The following is a 14,400-nucleotide window of genomic DNA, read 5'->3' on the forward strand; positions in this document are numbered from 1 at the left end:
CCAGTTGGACTATCATGATTTATGCAATGCAGCTTGGCAGAAAATATTGAGAATTTTTAGTGCATGAGTTGACAGACATTTAATTAGCATGACAGGTTGTAAGTCTACTTTGTGCATTTTATATATATATAATATTTTTTTTTTGCTGTCTTTTCATTACCATGGGCACGAGTGATAATAGCTGCTATGTTATTAGTACTAACAGAAAGCTTTCCAATAAAAGAAAAATGTTTTAATTTGCCCTTTACAGAAAACCTGAAAACAGCCGAACTCCATTCAGCCGTTGAATAGACTGCAGTGTTTGTCTGAGAAGCTCCATGTGCTTTTTCTGCAGAAAAGCAACGTATTAACTTCTCCTCTAACACCCAGAGTTCATAGTCTGCAAGTTTGTTGCCCGAAGCAGATTCAGACAGGGCTGAAACACAGCTGGCGTCAAATTTATTCCAAGTACTTAAAAACTCATTTTAGGCTACATAATAATTCTGAAAGTACATAAAAAGGCAAATGACGGTGAAACTATTATACTATTCAAGAAGTTTTAAAGACATTGATAAACACCTGCCTATGCCAAATCTTATATTGGCATTTGTAACCTGAGGTAAGAGGAGACTATTTCTAAACTTTGACCTATGTAGGGTTAAATAGGGTTGATCTAACAATATCCCCTTAAACAGATTATTGTTTGCACAGGTCATCCTTTCCCTTGTATCTGCCATATACATTATGCTCCTTCATAAGGTTTAATGAAGCAATAACCCTTCTGCTCAGAGACAGATTGTATTGCAGAATGTTCAGGGCTGTTGGGTGTCATGCAGGTTAGTTAACTTGGTTAATGAGTGATAAATCCGCCCCAATGTTCTTTCTATATGCTGGCGATGCAATAAAGAGCAGGGCACGTTAGACCAGATGCAGTCATGAAAGCTCATCAGCAGTTCTAGAGTCAACCACGTCTTAATATTGTGCGTTAATTAATGAAGCAGATGAAATAGCATTGAGTTACTTTACCCCCCAGTGGAATAGCCCCATACATTCGCTATTGGGGAAACTACCAATTACTCCAATGCTGTTGCAACATAATTCAATATAAGCCCTTCTCCAGCCATGAACTCAGTTCTGTCCAGTCATTAACTAGAAGAAATGCTTATTGTACCATACACATATCATTGTAAAAATGTGTTTCAAGTGTAAAATAAGAAGACGACTCCTTAAGACCCTGCGTATGAAAGCAGCCCACTTTAATTGTCCCTTTTCATTTTATTTTAAAAATAAAGATGACTTTATCATATATTTTTTTAACATACCTTCTACCAACTCTGACTCCAGACTCTCCCTTGTGCAAGGTTTCCAGTTCTATTGAGAGTACATGAGTAAGACTAGGCAAAGGAACACAACCTTTTGTTCTGCTAATAGCCTGGAAATGTTTCTGATCTGCAGATTTATTTAATTTGCACTTCATTGTATGGGTAACAAAATGAGGCAGAAGCTTGGGATAAAGTAAATTGAAGACATAAATATTTTAGCCATGGGCTGACACAGGAAGGTAGATTTGGCATAGTTACACAAGAATACACAAAAGCTTTTGGCAAGAAAATTAGTACAATTAGTTAAGGGGAGAGCAGAGGTACAGTTTCACCTCCAGGCATTGTATTGTGGTAATATAGTTGTTTAGTTCTGTCTTAGTAGCTGCAGTGGTTCGTATTTCCTTTGTCTCATTGGGTAGAAGTGTGACTCATCCCCTTTTTTCACTAATATTATACTTGAAGCATTACTGGGGCCGTCCAGTAGGAAATTGCCTGATATTCAGAACGTAGCTTCTTTCTTACTCTCCAACAAAAAATCATTGGGAGGTGCACAATGCTAGCTGTGCAGACCCAAGCTTGCTTACTCATAACCCCAAATAGGAGCAAAAGCATACTCCACTCAGTGCTTCTGCACAAAAACTCCAAATCTTCTTAATTGAGGGCAGATCCCAGCAAATGTTTTGAGGCCAAACCCCTTCATCAGGTTGCAATTCCTATTTTGGTTTATTACCACAATTTGAGTTTGTTTTTGTGCCAAAAGCTTACAAATTCAAATTAGAGTTTCCGAAACATAGAGTTGTCCTATTAAACTTCAAGTAATTTTTTTTCAGTTTGAGTTTTTTTTTCTTCAAAGTTGGTAGACTCCTTAAAAATGATGAGCAGAATGTGACTGCACTGTGTACCATTTTTTCAATAAATAAGTGCACATTTAAATTCAGTGAGTTTTTTGATTTAAAAAGTTTTTCACAGTTCTGAAACTAGATTCTGCCAATATGATCCCTGTAGGGCCAGAACTAGGGGTAGGCAGAAGATGGTGATGGGTGGGTACACACACATTGGGGAGTGGGGAGGGCATGTTGGGGAGGACTCTTGCCTTTAGCACCCTCAGACTTAGGCCCAACACTGATTTCCACTTGATCTTTATTGCCCTGCTCACTGACACAACCACCCCACCCTAAGGGGTTTTTTTTTTATCAAAGGGGTTATTTTCCCAGAACATTTGCTTTGCTGGGAAAAAAATCAGATTTTCAAGATTTTTTCAGATTTTCAAGATTTTTTCAGATTTTTCCGTCGGATTTTCAAGATTTTTTCGGATTTTTCCATCTGATTTTCAATATTGTTGTGGAATTTTCACTCGAAAACTTCGGGGTATTGCACAGAACCCAGCGCACATCAAGAAAGCATTGGGACTTCTCCCATTGACTTATATGCAACCTCGACAGGTCTGAGATACCGGATTTTCAGATTCTGACTTTTCCATCCTCAGGGTTTAATAAATTCCGAAAAATGTGTGATTTTTTAAAAGTCCGATTTTATGTAAAAAAATATTTTTCGTGATTTTTGCATTCGGAGTTTAGTAAATAACCCCCTTAATGTCCTCCTTGTATAATCTGCCTATTCCCTGATGTCCATGTCCAGACCAGGAGTAGAGGAAAGGTGGCTATCCAAAACATTCTCCACTCCCTTCCTGCCTTGTGTTCTACAGTGCAGGTGTACCTGTTATACCTTTTTTGGTATTAATGGGAAATATGGCATATTTTAAGAACATGCTGGGCCCAGTGCAACTGCATTAGCTGCCCCATCTACTAGTTAAGCTTATGTACTATGCATAAGCTTAGTTTTTGCACTGGTGTATGACAAATGCTTCCGTTGCTGAGCATTCCAGATAATTGTGCTTTCTGTAAAACAGTTCTAGTAGTGATGGGCGAATTTATTCGCCGGCGCAAATTCGCGGTGAATTTGGCCTTTTTTCGCTGCTGGCGAATAAATTTGAGAATTTGCCTTGAAAATTCGCAGGCGTCACGATTTTTCCAACAATAAAAGGACGCCCATTGACTGTAATGGGCGCTGGTGGCAACTTTGACGCTGCAAATTGTCGCTGGTGTCAAAATCGCCCATCACTAGTTTCTAGAGGAGGCTATCACAAACTTCTTGGCAACAGGTGCCTGCCTTGTGCTCACACTATAAAGAATATTCCTTCTAAGGCAGAAAATGAGCTTTAAGAAATCATACGTTGCAGTGCACTCTGGGACTCAAAAATCGCTTAGTTCAGCATGTAGGTTTAAAATCATCCATCTTTATTGGCACATCTGATTAAAACTGCGTCCAAGGACTGACGCGTTTCGTAACTACGTTCTTCTTCAGACGAGCGTTATGTGTGCATATGCTATATATGTGATGTATGGTACTGGTGAGGGCATATCCTATACATGATATTCCTAATTGCCTAGAACTGTATTCTGCATTAACATAAACACGTTTCCATATTACCGTTTTCTACAATCCCATAGCATTATGTTTAAATAACAAGCCCCAGTCATTCTTTATCTCCTGTAAATAAATTTAAGTCCAGAATTGCCAGGGCATGCTGACTGATATTCCAGCTGCACAAACAGTATGGCCTTTGTAAATAGTAAGTAAATATCAACATTTTGGGCACTGAGGATTTCTACTGCTTCCCATATATGTTTGCATAATAGGTGACATGGCCAGTAACCCACAGGATATATATATATATATATATATATATATATATAGATATATATAGATATATATAGATAGATATATATAGATAGATATATATATATATAGAAATTTGTTTTATATATTCAGGCATGGTAAAACCAAATGAAACTTAACTTTGCATCATATCTCAGACCCCCATTGCAACTTTTGTTATATTTGGAAATGGAATTCAGCAAAGGTTTTTAAGAAGTTTGTCTTTCTTAAAACATAAAAACATTGAGTTGTAGGTAAAAGTGTGAAAGACAAATGATCAGACTAGATAACGTTTTTTTTTAAGACAGGTTCAACTTTTTTGCTTTTTTTCTCTAAGTTATAAGCTCAGTGACTCTCATGATGTGTAGTTTTTGTCAAGGCTGGATCATAGAGGTGTTGATTCACTTCTAGGATATTTTTGAGGCGTTAGTTTTAGTGTTTAGCAACCATAACCATTTACCCAGTAATCTTCCATTGCTGATTCTATGTCACACCTCTTGTTTTCGTTGACATGCACATCTTACTTGCAATCAACCTTATATGACATTGTAGCTGCTTTTTTAATTGTACTTCAAATTTAGCAGACTTTTATAGGTGGTGTTTCTGTAATTTTATCCACCATGGCCTATAAAAAACAATGGCATATAGAGAGGTTACTGGGGCTTTTTAAACTCAGTCTAGTCTCTTCTCCCACTTTATAAATATTGGAGAGAAAACATAGGTTTTCTTGGGTCTTTAAGCAGTCACTAGTTCTGCAGTCTCTTTTGTTGTGTCTCTGGTAAAAGGCCTCCCCTTTATAACATATTTTAATATTATATCTAAATATTCAGAGGTAATCAATATCACATTTGGGTGCAGGACTTGCCTAGTGGCCCATTGGTTCTTTCAATAGCACAAAGTCTAGTGGAGTCTGAGAGGTATGATGCCTTATATCCCATTTTAGGTTGAAAATGGTATAGCCATGTACGTTTATAATATAACAGAACCATGAATAACCTGTTAAAGCAATATAAACATTGCTTAGTGATGCCATCAGTTTTACTCAGTGTCAAATGGCTCATTGAAACCCGCATATTGTAAAAAATAATGTAGCCACTGTTGTAAAATGTTGGATATTAGTACTGGGTGTTCCATGACCTGTATAAAAGCAAACTTACAATAGTCTGCAGCCTTATACCTTTGGTGCAGTTTTTATATCCCATATAAGTAAATCAAGTCATTGAATATTTTGGGAGTTGCCTGAATACACTCCCATTTCAGTCGCAAATCACATATAAATCAAGTACAAATTAAAGGGAGTCTTGTTTTCTACCATTTTCCTAGCTTTATAACTATACTTCTCCACCCACATATACAAAGTCTTTTAAATATGAATAGACCAACACAGTAAGGAAGATTTTTTTCCTTCCATTCAATTACTTGATCAGGTTTATTCACTAAAGCCTTCTTTAAACACAAGGTATGTTCATGCCTCAAGTTATAACAAAGCACTGATCCTAACAACTTGCTGCTCCTGGCACAAATGTACAGGCATATGCCTATCCCATAGCACTCAATCATCAATATAATATATATGTGTGTGTGTGTTTAAAAGTGAACTCCTGATTAGTTGCTGTGGGTAGATAACTTTGCACCTAATTACAATACACCATACATTACATGGCAGAAGACCATGTTGGCACATACTCTTATGTTTTGTGATTTTAAATATATTTCTTTAATATCACTTCTAAAAGCATTGTTGCCACAGGTGTCAGACTAACAGGCTTATAGTTTACTGGCTGAGAACAAGATCTATTTTTCAATAATGGCACCAAATTTGCCATTTGCAAGTATAAGCTAACTGCTAATTGGTTGTTATGGGCAGCTGAAACACAGCAAACCTGCTTCCCTATGGTTGCATAGGCCATAAAAATGAGTTTAATGTGTCTTGTTAAGGGGTGCAGAATGTCAAACTGCTCTGTATAGTGAATGCTTTGAAACTAAAGTGTAGCTGAAATGCTGAATGCACCGTTCCCTCATTCCAATCACATTCCTGTCCTTTGTTTCAGGGGATTCCTTCACTCAGTTCAGATTTGCTGATGAGAAAGAATGGGAAGCAGAAAATCCAAGCCAAAAACAGGTACGTACTTCTGCAGCATGTATGGATGATTATTTTTGTGTTATATAGTCTGTCAGTACTCTAATAATAATCACTTAATGTATATTTAATTGAGGGGGGGGGGTATCACACAGATGCCTTTACAAGCGAGTTGGGAACAACATTTGAGTTTGATTGGCTAGAGTGCATGGAAATGTGATTTTTCTGTGGCCACGCACAGTGCACTGGAAACATTCCTATTTCATTTCATCATTTTCTCTGATAATAAACCTCTTTGAGAAGTGACATTCTCTCCCTGTAGGAGAATCCTTGTGCTCACCTTCTGCACTTAATCTGCCATTTTTATGCTTCTGTTCCAACTATGCACCTTGTCCATGATCTGAGCTCACACATTCCTGCACATACAGATGGGCAACATTATGGCCGAGACTAAACTGCAGGATATTGGCTGGGAAGTGTCACACAGTAAGGAGCCAGGTGTGTTAAGCACTGTCTGCCTAGAGACAAGGCAACGTGACAGCCAAGTGGCAGGGATTCAAGTGACGGTTACAGGAATTAAATGGTTTCTGCAGTCTTTAGCAGCTGCTTCTCTGCTGAGCCAGCCCTGCTTTCATTGGAATCCCGAGGAGTCTCGTGCCTGCATGCAGGTTTGTGTCCCAGGAATGTCCAGCTCCTGCAGCTCAGCACACATGAAGGAATGCACTTATGTCCAAAGCTTCATCTCTCACCCCACATTCAGTCAGTTGGAAAATCAATGACGGGGGACAATTTGTTGTTGCCTTTAATCCCATGGGCTCTGTCTATATTAGTTAGCCTTTCCCTTCCGGAGGTCGCCGAATACTGATAGAATGCGAACAATGGTTTTCTGAAATGCTGAGGGCTTCTCAGACTCAGGGAAGAAACATGCTTAATGCAAAAACATCGATTTTTATTGCCGTTTCCAGCATGTAGCGCAGTGTGGACATTAATAAATAAACAAAGTTGTGGCCTTCACTCAACACCGAGAAAACCTGAAATATTATTGCTGTCCACCCTTGGTCAGACGTTGCTCAGAATTCCTCCACTTTCTTGCATAATGAAACTCTAAGCAACACGCCAATAAATATTCATGAAATATTTTCAGTGGGTTTAAAGGTATCTGTGAAAGTAATTGCAGTTGAAAGCAGTTTTCTGTTCTCTGCACAGTGTCCTTGGTCCGACTCTTGAAATAATGCAGCAGGAGTCACTTCTTTTCAGGTCCGTGGCTTCTGCTACACTGTTTCAGGGGTCAGAGACAGAAGTGGAAGATAATACAAAAGGCCAGAAAGATATTGCTTTCACTACAAGCATTTAATGCTAATATCACTTAAGGTGAAAGAGACAACGTTAAATCGAAAACCTTTTATTAATATAGACTTACTGTTGCTATACTATATCGAAGCAGGGCATATATATACTGTATACCATGGTAACAGACCCACACAGCACTGCATTCATCAGGATGAGCAGAGAGTTCAACTATATTGAACCATATCGTTCCGGGGGGCTCACAGCTTTCCTTCTAGATATTGATAATGTCCCTGCATGGGGTCAACTTTTAGTGAATCAAGATAATCCATCCTATAATCTCTCTAACCTATTTTTGATTTTAAGAGACTATCCTTCAGGTATCTGTACATAGAAATAAGTCTAAATATTGCAGGAGTGCAGATCAGAAGTCCAGCCATGTCCTTGCAATACACTGTATTGCCAACAGAGGGCACTGTATCTTCTTCTGCAGTGCTAACAAGCTGCTCATGTGAATCCCTCTGCCTCTTCCCAAGTCACAATGGATTTGTTGCTCTTTATCCTCACAGAAGAGTGTCCATGTGTTCATAATTCTATATAAAGCTATCTTAACAGCCTGTTGCCCTAATGAATTTCTCTGTTTTATGTATTCAGCTCCCAGTGTGATTTATTATATATTTACATATTAACACAATCTCCAAGCTGTGTTGAAAGCCGCCTCAGCGCTCCCATTAACATATCATTAATCAGACAGGAGCACAAACAGAAAATGTTTCCATTTACACCATTTATTTGCATTTACATGCCAGGCAGAGATAATATTTTTCTGCTCTGTTGGGCAGCGATGTTAAGTATTAGTGGAGGAGAATTGGGTAGATTTCAGTAGTGAGAGAAGCTGGTGGAGACGGTGGAGAATCATCTGAGCAGAATCCCCAAATCCAATATTTAGAGATTTCCCAGGCATTGTTGGTCATTGGATGGTTTTAGACACTTACCATTGTCAAGAAAAAATATGAATTGTAACACAACCCTTATTTTTGCACTAATTATCCTTAAATAAAACAGACTAGATAAGTGAGAAGTATATGTTGCCAAGGACACGAGTGCAATTGACTTAAACTGACTATTTATGCAGCCTTTATTTTACTAGACTATTTGCAAAATGATGTCAGTGGGCCTGGGGCTTTACTGTTGATATAGTTATGCGACATTTCTGATAGGGCACAAACGATCCCAACATTTTTTAATTACTCACATATTAATGAATGTGCCACTGTGCACCTAGCTAGCTCCTGCAGCTCAGAAAGGGTACGGAACTCGGGGATCCATAATTAAGTTTCATTTATAGACTGCTCCGTCTTCAGAGCACGAATACAGGTTACAAGAGCACATCCTCTGAGATTTTAGGAGAGGAGATTTCATAATTAGCTCAAGAAGCGTTTTATTATTTGACGGCTAGCCATTGTTATGGTATTAATAAATTACCTACTAAATTGATAGGGTCAACAAAGTATTGTATACCCTTTTGGCAGGAGATGGATGTAGGTATTGCTTGTTAAAGCTATTCTTTGGCAATTGATCCAGGGCTCACTACTAAGTGTAATTTCGGCCTAATTAAAGGATTTCTTTTTTACCTTGTCCAACTATCTCACACTGAGGCCAAGTAGAAGTCCCTTGAAAGACCAAGCCTGACACTAAATACACTTGCAACTTTACATTAATAGTAAGAAAATATGGGACACATTTTGGGTAATGAAGTAAACTCACTGTATACTGGTTGGGCCCAGGATAACTGTCCCTTTGGCTTAGGGACAGGACAATATTACAAGAAGGCAGCCCCCAGAGAATAGGTTTGTAAAAGGAAGAAGGCTTATTAAAATTACAGCATTAGTTCAGCCTCACCCATTTCTTGATATACAGCTATGGGACCTGTTATCCAGAATGCTCAGAACCTGGGGTTTTCCAGATAACCAATCTTTTTGCAACTTGGATCTTCCTTTCATAAGTCTACTAGAAATTCATTTAAATATTTTATAAACCCAATAAAATTGTTTTGCCTCCAATAAGGATATATAATATCTTAGTTGGGATCAAGTACAAGGTTTTATAATTACAGAGAGAGAAGAAATCATTTAAAACATTTTTTTAATTATTTGAATAAAATGGAGTCTATGGGACATGGTCTTCCCATAATTCGGAGCTGTCTAGATAGTGGGTTTCTGGATAACGTATCCCATACCTGTACCTGGATTTTAAAGGTAGCCACACACGGGCCAAAAAAATTCTGCAGCTTATTGGCCCGCGTTTGAGACCGATATTTAGCTGAAAATTAGCCAGATATTGATTGGGCAGGTTTAAAAATCATGTTGATGTGATCCTTGTTCTGGCGGCCTGAATTTACCATTGTTGTGATTAAAGTAGAATTCAACCCTAAACTTAAAACCCTACCCTACGATTCAGGCATCGGAGTTCACGGACACCATCTTGAGCCACTTGGGTAATCTTTGCAATGAGACCGGCGCTTTGTCAATTTTCGTGAGTTTTGGCACATGCACAGTTGAGGCGAAACAGAAAATTGCTCCAACTGCGCATGTGCCGACATGCCGGTCTCATTGCGAAGATCACCGAAGCAGCTCAAGATGGTACCCGTGAACTCCGATGCCTGCATCGGCACAGAGGGGTAGTAAAACGTTATGGGCATTTGCCTGGGGTAACATTTAGGCTGGGGGCAGGAGGGGGGTCTAAGTAGGGTAGGGGGTTTTTAACTTTAGGGTTGAATTCTCCTTTAAGTGACCGGATCATCCTGATATCTCCCTCCTCAAGGTGGCATATCGGGGAAAGATCAACTGGTCTGATGAGGTTGCTAAATGAAGGAATCTTTAAATGTATGGCCAGGTTTAGGGTATGAGCAGGGCCGGATTTCATTGGCAGGTGCCCCTGGGCTACATGGTCCTAGCGCTGGGCAGCGCCTCCCGCACCGCTCTAGCAATAGAGTGCTGCGCATCCCTAGTGCTCCTCAGCAAGCTGCTGGACTACATGCTGCCCCTACCAATCTCGCCACAAATCCAGGCCTGGTTATGAGTAAATGGTAGGTAGAGCGCCAAGTGTGTAAGGCTAAGCTAATGCTGTAATATCAATATATCTTCTTGATTTTACAAATTCCCTGAAGGATGTTCATTTCAGATAGCCTGCCTACTTGTGAACATCTGTCATGTTTCAGATCCCTGACACTCAAAGTGAGCTGTTGAGCTGAAGCCTTCCTAGTAGTATAAAACTGTTAATATCTCACTAAAAATAATTAATTTTGGGAGGGGGGGCTTAATTGGAACTACTATGTCCACACTCTCCTAGTAGCATCTGAGGTGATAATATAATGAGAATACCACGGCTGTGTAGCCTGGATTTTAACTCCTCCAAATTCGACCTTCATTTAGCAGCTTCCTGTAACGAGGTTATTGCATTCCAGCACATAGGGACCAGGGAAGATGATTACTTTCTACCGAATTCATAAGGAGCAAATTAGCATAAAATATATATTTCCTTAAGGACCTGGGATGTTCAAGCTGGGACCAAGAGCAGGAACCGGTTTTATAAGTGTGATCAAACTTGTGCTTGAGTAATATATGGAAACAGAACAAATGTGTCATCAATGTGATAGCCTTAATGGCTAATTCAATTAGTGGAAATGGGCTGCAGCATTAGTGTGCAAGGGCACAAGCACCGCCGTAGCCTGAATAGTATACAAAGTCCTTCAATGCAAGACACTGGAGAATGAAACGACTGCAAGCAGTCAATATACAGAGCAGCAGCCTCCATCAGTCTCCATACTGGAGATGCACCGAATTCGACCAGTATTCTGCCTTTTTCTGCAGGATTCGGCTGAATCCTTCTGCCTGGCCGAACAGAATCAGAATCCTTATTTGCATATGCAAGGACAAGGAAAAAGAAATCACACAAAATGAGACCAAATCAATGGAGCCAATGAAAAAATTAGGGATGCACCGAGTCCAGGATTCGGACAGGATTCAGCCTTTTTTAGCAGGCTTCCGGATTCGGCCGAATCCTTCTTCCTGGCCGAACTGAATCCCAAAACAAGGAAGTCAAAAATGTTTTCCCATTCCCACCCCTAATTTGCATATGCATATTAGGATTCAGGTTGGCATTAGGCCAAATCTTTTGCGAAGGATTCGGTGGTTTGACCAAATCCAAAATAGTGAATTTGGTGCATTCTTACTCCATACACAGGCCCTGTGTGTATAAAAGAGACTAGATGTTCATCATTGTGTATCATTGTTATGCTGAGGGATACATTTATATACTACAGATATGGGACCTGTTATCCAGAATGCTCAGGACCTGGGGTTTTCTGGATAACAGATCTTCCTGTAATTTGGATCTTCATACCATAAGTCTACTAGAAAATCATGTAAACATTAAATAAACCCAATAGGCTGGCTTTGCTTCCAATAAGGATTAATTACAGTGTCGGACTGGGCCGGCGGGAAACCGGGAAACAACCTGGTGGGCCCCGGGCTCTTGTGGGCCCCGCCAGCCCAGATCCGCTACTTAGTTAGGCGGCGCGACCCCACTTTGTCGGGGGTCACGGTAGAAGAACTGCGCATGCGCACAAAGGTAGCTATGCGCGCATGAGCACAATCATGAGCACCAGCAGGGGTCGGAGCGGGGCCCTGGAGTAGTAGCCCCGGTGGGCCCCAAGCCCCCCAGTCCGACCCTGATTAATTCTATCTTAGTTTGGATCAAGTACAAGGTACTGTTTTATTATTACAGAGAAAAAGGAAATAATTTAAATAAAAAATTGCATTATTTAGATAAAATAGAGTCTAGGGGAGACAGCCTTTCCACAAATTGGAGCTGTCTGGATAACTGATCCCACACCTATACTATGTTCCAGTCATAAGGACTGCCTTCCTTTCAGTTACGTTGTAAAATATATGACATTCACATCTCATTTCTTTTTGCTTATTATTTTTCATGGATGCAAACATACAGAATTTTCTTCTTCAAGGACAAGAAGATCAATGGTTTGCAGGCCAAACACTATTCCTCAAAGTTATTGTATTAAACAAGCAAACAGGACAAAAATGTAGGTTTCATGGTACAGGGGGTCAGACAGATGGATTCCTAATGTTTAGACAAAAAATGTGTGCCTTATTGCTGTAGGTTTATTTTTAAAAAATCATTGAGTGAATATTTGCCTTGAGCCATGGAGGTATATTTATCAAAAAGTGAAGTTAGAGATCGCCACAGTCCTCCAGAGTGAAGTTCTGCCACTCTCCATTCATTTCTATGGGATTTTTAAAAGAGTATTTATCAATGGGTGAAAGTGAAAGGTCGTCCTTTGATAAATACGCCTTTCTAAATCCCATAGAAATGAATGGAGAGTGGCAGAATTTCACTCTAGATGACTGTGGCGATCTCTAACTTCACTCTTTGATAAATATACCCCTCCCTGGAATTAGCTTAGGGGGCATATAGGAATGGCTGCTGATTTACAATACATATTATGATATTGGATATGTGTTATCCGAAGACCCGTTATCCAGAAAGCTCCAAATTACAGAAAGGTAATTTCCCTTAGACTCCATTTTATCGAAATTATCCACATTTTTGAAAATGATTTTGTTTTTCTCTGTAATAATAAAACAGTACCTTGTACGTGATCCAAACTAAGATATAATTAATCCTTATTGGAAGCAAAACCAGTCTATTGGGTTTATTTAATGTTTATATGATTTTCTATTTGACTTATGGTACAGTATAAAGATCCAAATTATGGAAAGATCTGTTATCTGGAAAACCCCAGGTTCTGAGCATTCTCAATAACAGGTCCCGTACCTGTAATGTTCTGTTTCCAAGTGGCTAAATTAATTTCCAATAAATAACATTTTCTTTTGGTTTTACACTTAATATCGTTGCAACTGGGGGTGTCAGTCTGCACATTTCTCTTCATTACCAACCCTCCGACTCCTGGGGGAACTGGGTTTCACACTATTTACTATAGATTTGTAAAGAGTCAAAATACAGCACAGCAACAATTTGCAGCTGCCATACTTGGGAAGGAAATGTTAATGCAAGTGAGGGAGATAAATAAGGGGTGTTGCAGAAGGGAAGGAAATTGCCCGCGGGGTTGCCTGAAGGAGAAAAAGGGAGAGACTTTATGGATATACCTTAATGTGTCCTCTCTAAATAATCACTGATCCAAGTGAGCTCAAGTCCCATGTATCAATTGCAAGGACACCCAGACTTTGTTAAAGGCATTGATGCCTGGAAACACCAGACCATTGCAAGTCAACCCTCATTCCAAAGTGGACTGTAGTGGAAGTAGTGTACAGATCGTGTGGGTTCTTCCCAGTCCACAAATTGTATCCCATTTGACTCTGCCTAAAACTGGCCACACACATACCAATAATTTCATACAAATCTCTCTCCTGATACTGATCAGCTTCCTTGTACTGAGCATATCTGTTGGATTGGGAATCAAACAGACTGTAGCTCCTCTTTGTTTGCTGCTGTTTCTATAGTTCATGCCCTTTGCACAAACAATCAGGACAATTGAAAGGCAGCCATATTGTGTGCGGCCCCTCATGGACTCACTATCTGTTCATGACCACAAGCTGATTGGTCTATGTATGGCCTGCCTGACTTCATGCCAGGGATCAATGTTTATGGCCTTAGACTCATTAAACCTTCCTGTTTCTATATGAAAGCTTTATAGATGGGTAGATGCACATGAACACCAAATTTAAAGTGAATAAATTACCCCTTATTGTAAAATATAAGGCTATTATAAGTCACCAAGGAGTTCAATGACCATTTTATACAGATCATGGAACTCCGAGGTTACTTCTAATATCCTCATATTTTGCAACTGGGGGTACTTTATTTATTATAATACACAAGTTTTAGTGAGTCAAGTGACAAAAATGACATCACTAATCACCATTTATAATTGATGACATCACTAGTAAACATTTATAAGAATATAATACACAA

At 39.4% G+C, this 14,400-nt stretch overlaps 1 protein-coding gene across 1 annotated transcript in view; it reads left to right on the top strand.

The window, feature by feature from the left end:
• aven.L (apoptosis, caspase activation inhibitor L homeolog) overlaps nucleotides 1-14,400 on the top strand; it is a 199,242-nt gene that overhangs the window by 176,144 nt on the left and 8,698 nt on the right. Inside the window, 1 exon segment of the mRNA NM_001097152.1 lies at nucleotides 6,071-6,141. Within this exon segment, the coding sequence (NP_001090621.1) occupies nucleotides 6,071-6,141 (71 nt within the window).

Source organism: Xenopus laevis, chromosome 8L (assembly GCF_017654675.1).
Source record: "Xenopus laevis strain J_2021 chromosome 8L, Xenopus_laevis_v10.1, whole genome shotgun sequence".
NCBI lineage: Eukaryota > Metazoa > Chordata > Amphibia > Anura > Pipidae > Xenopus > Xenopus laevis.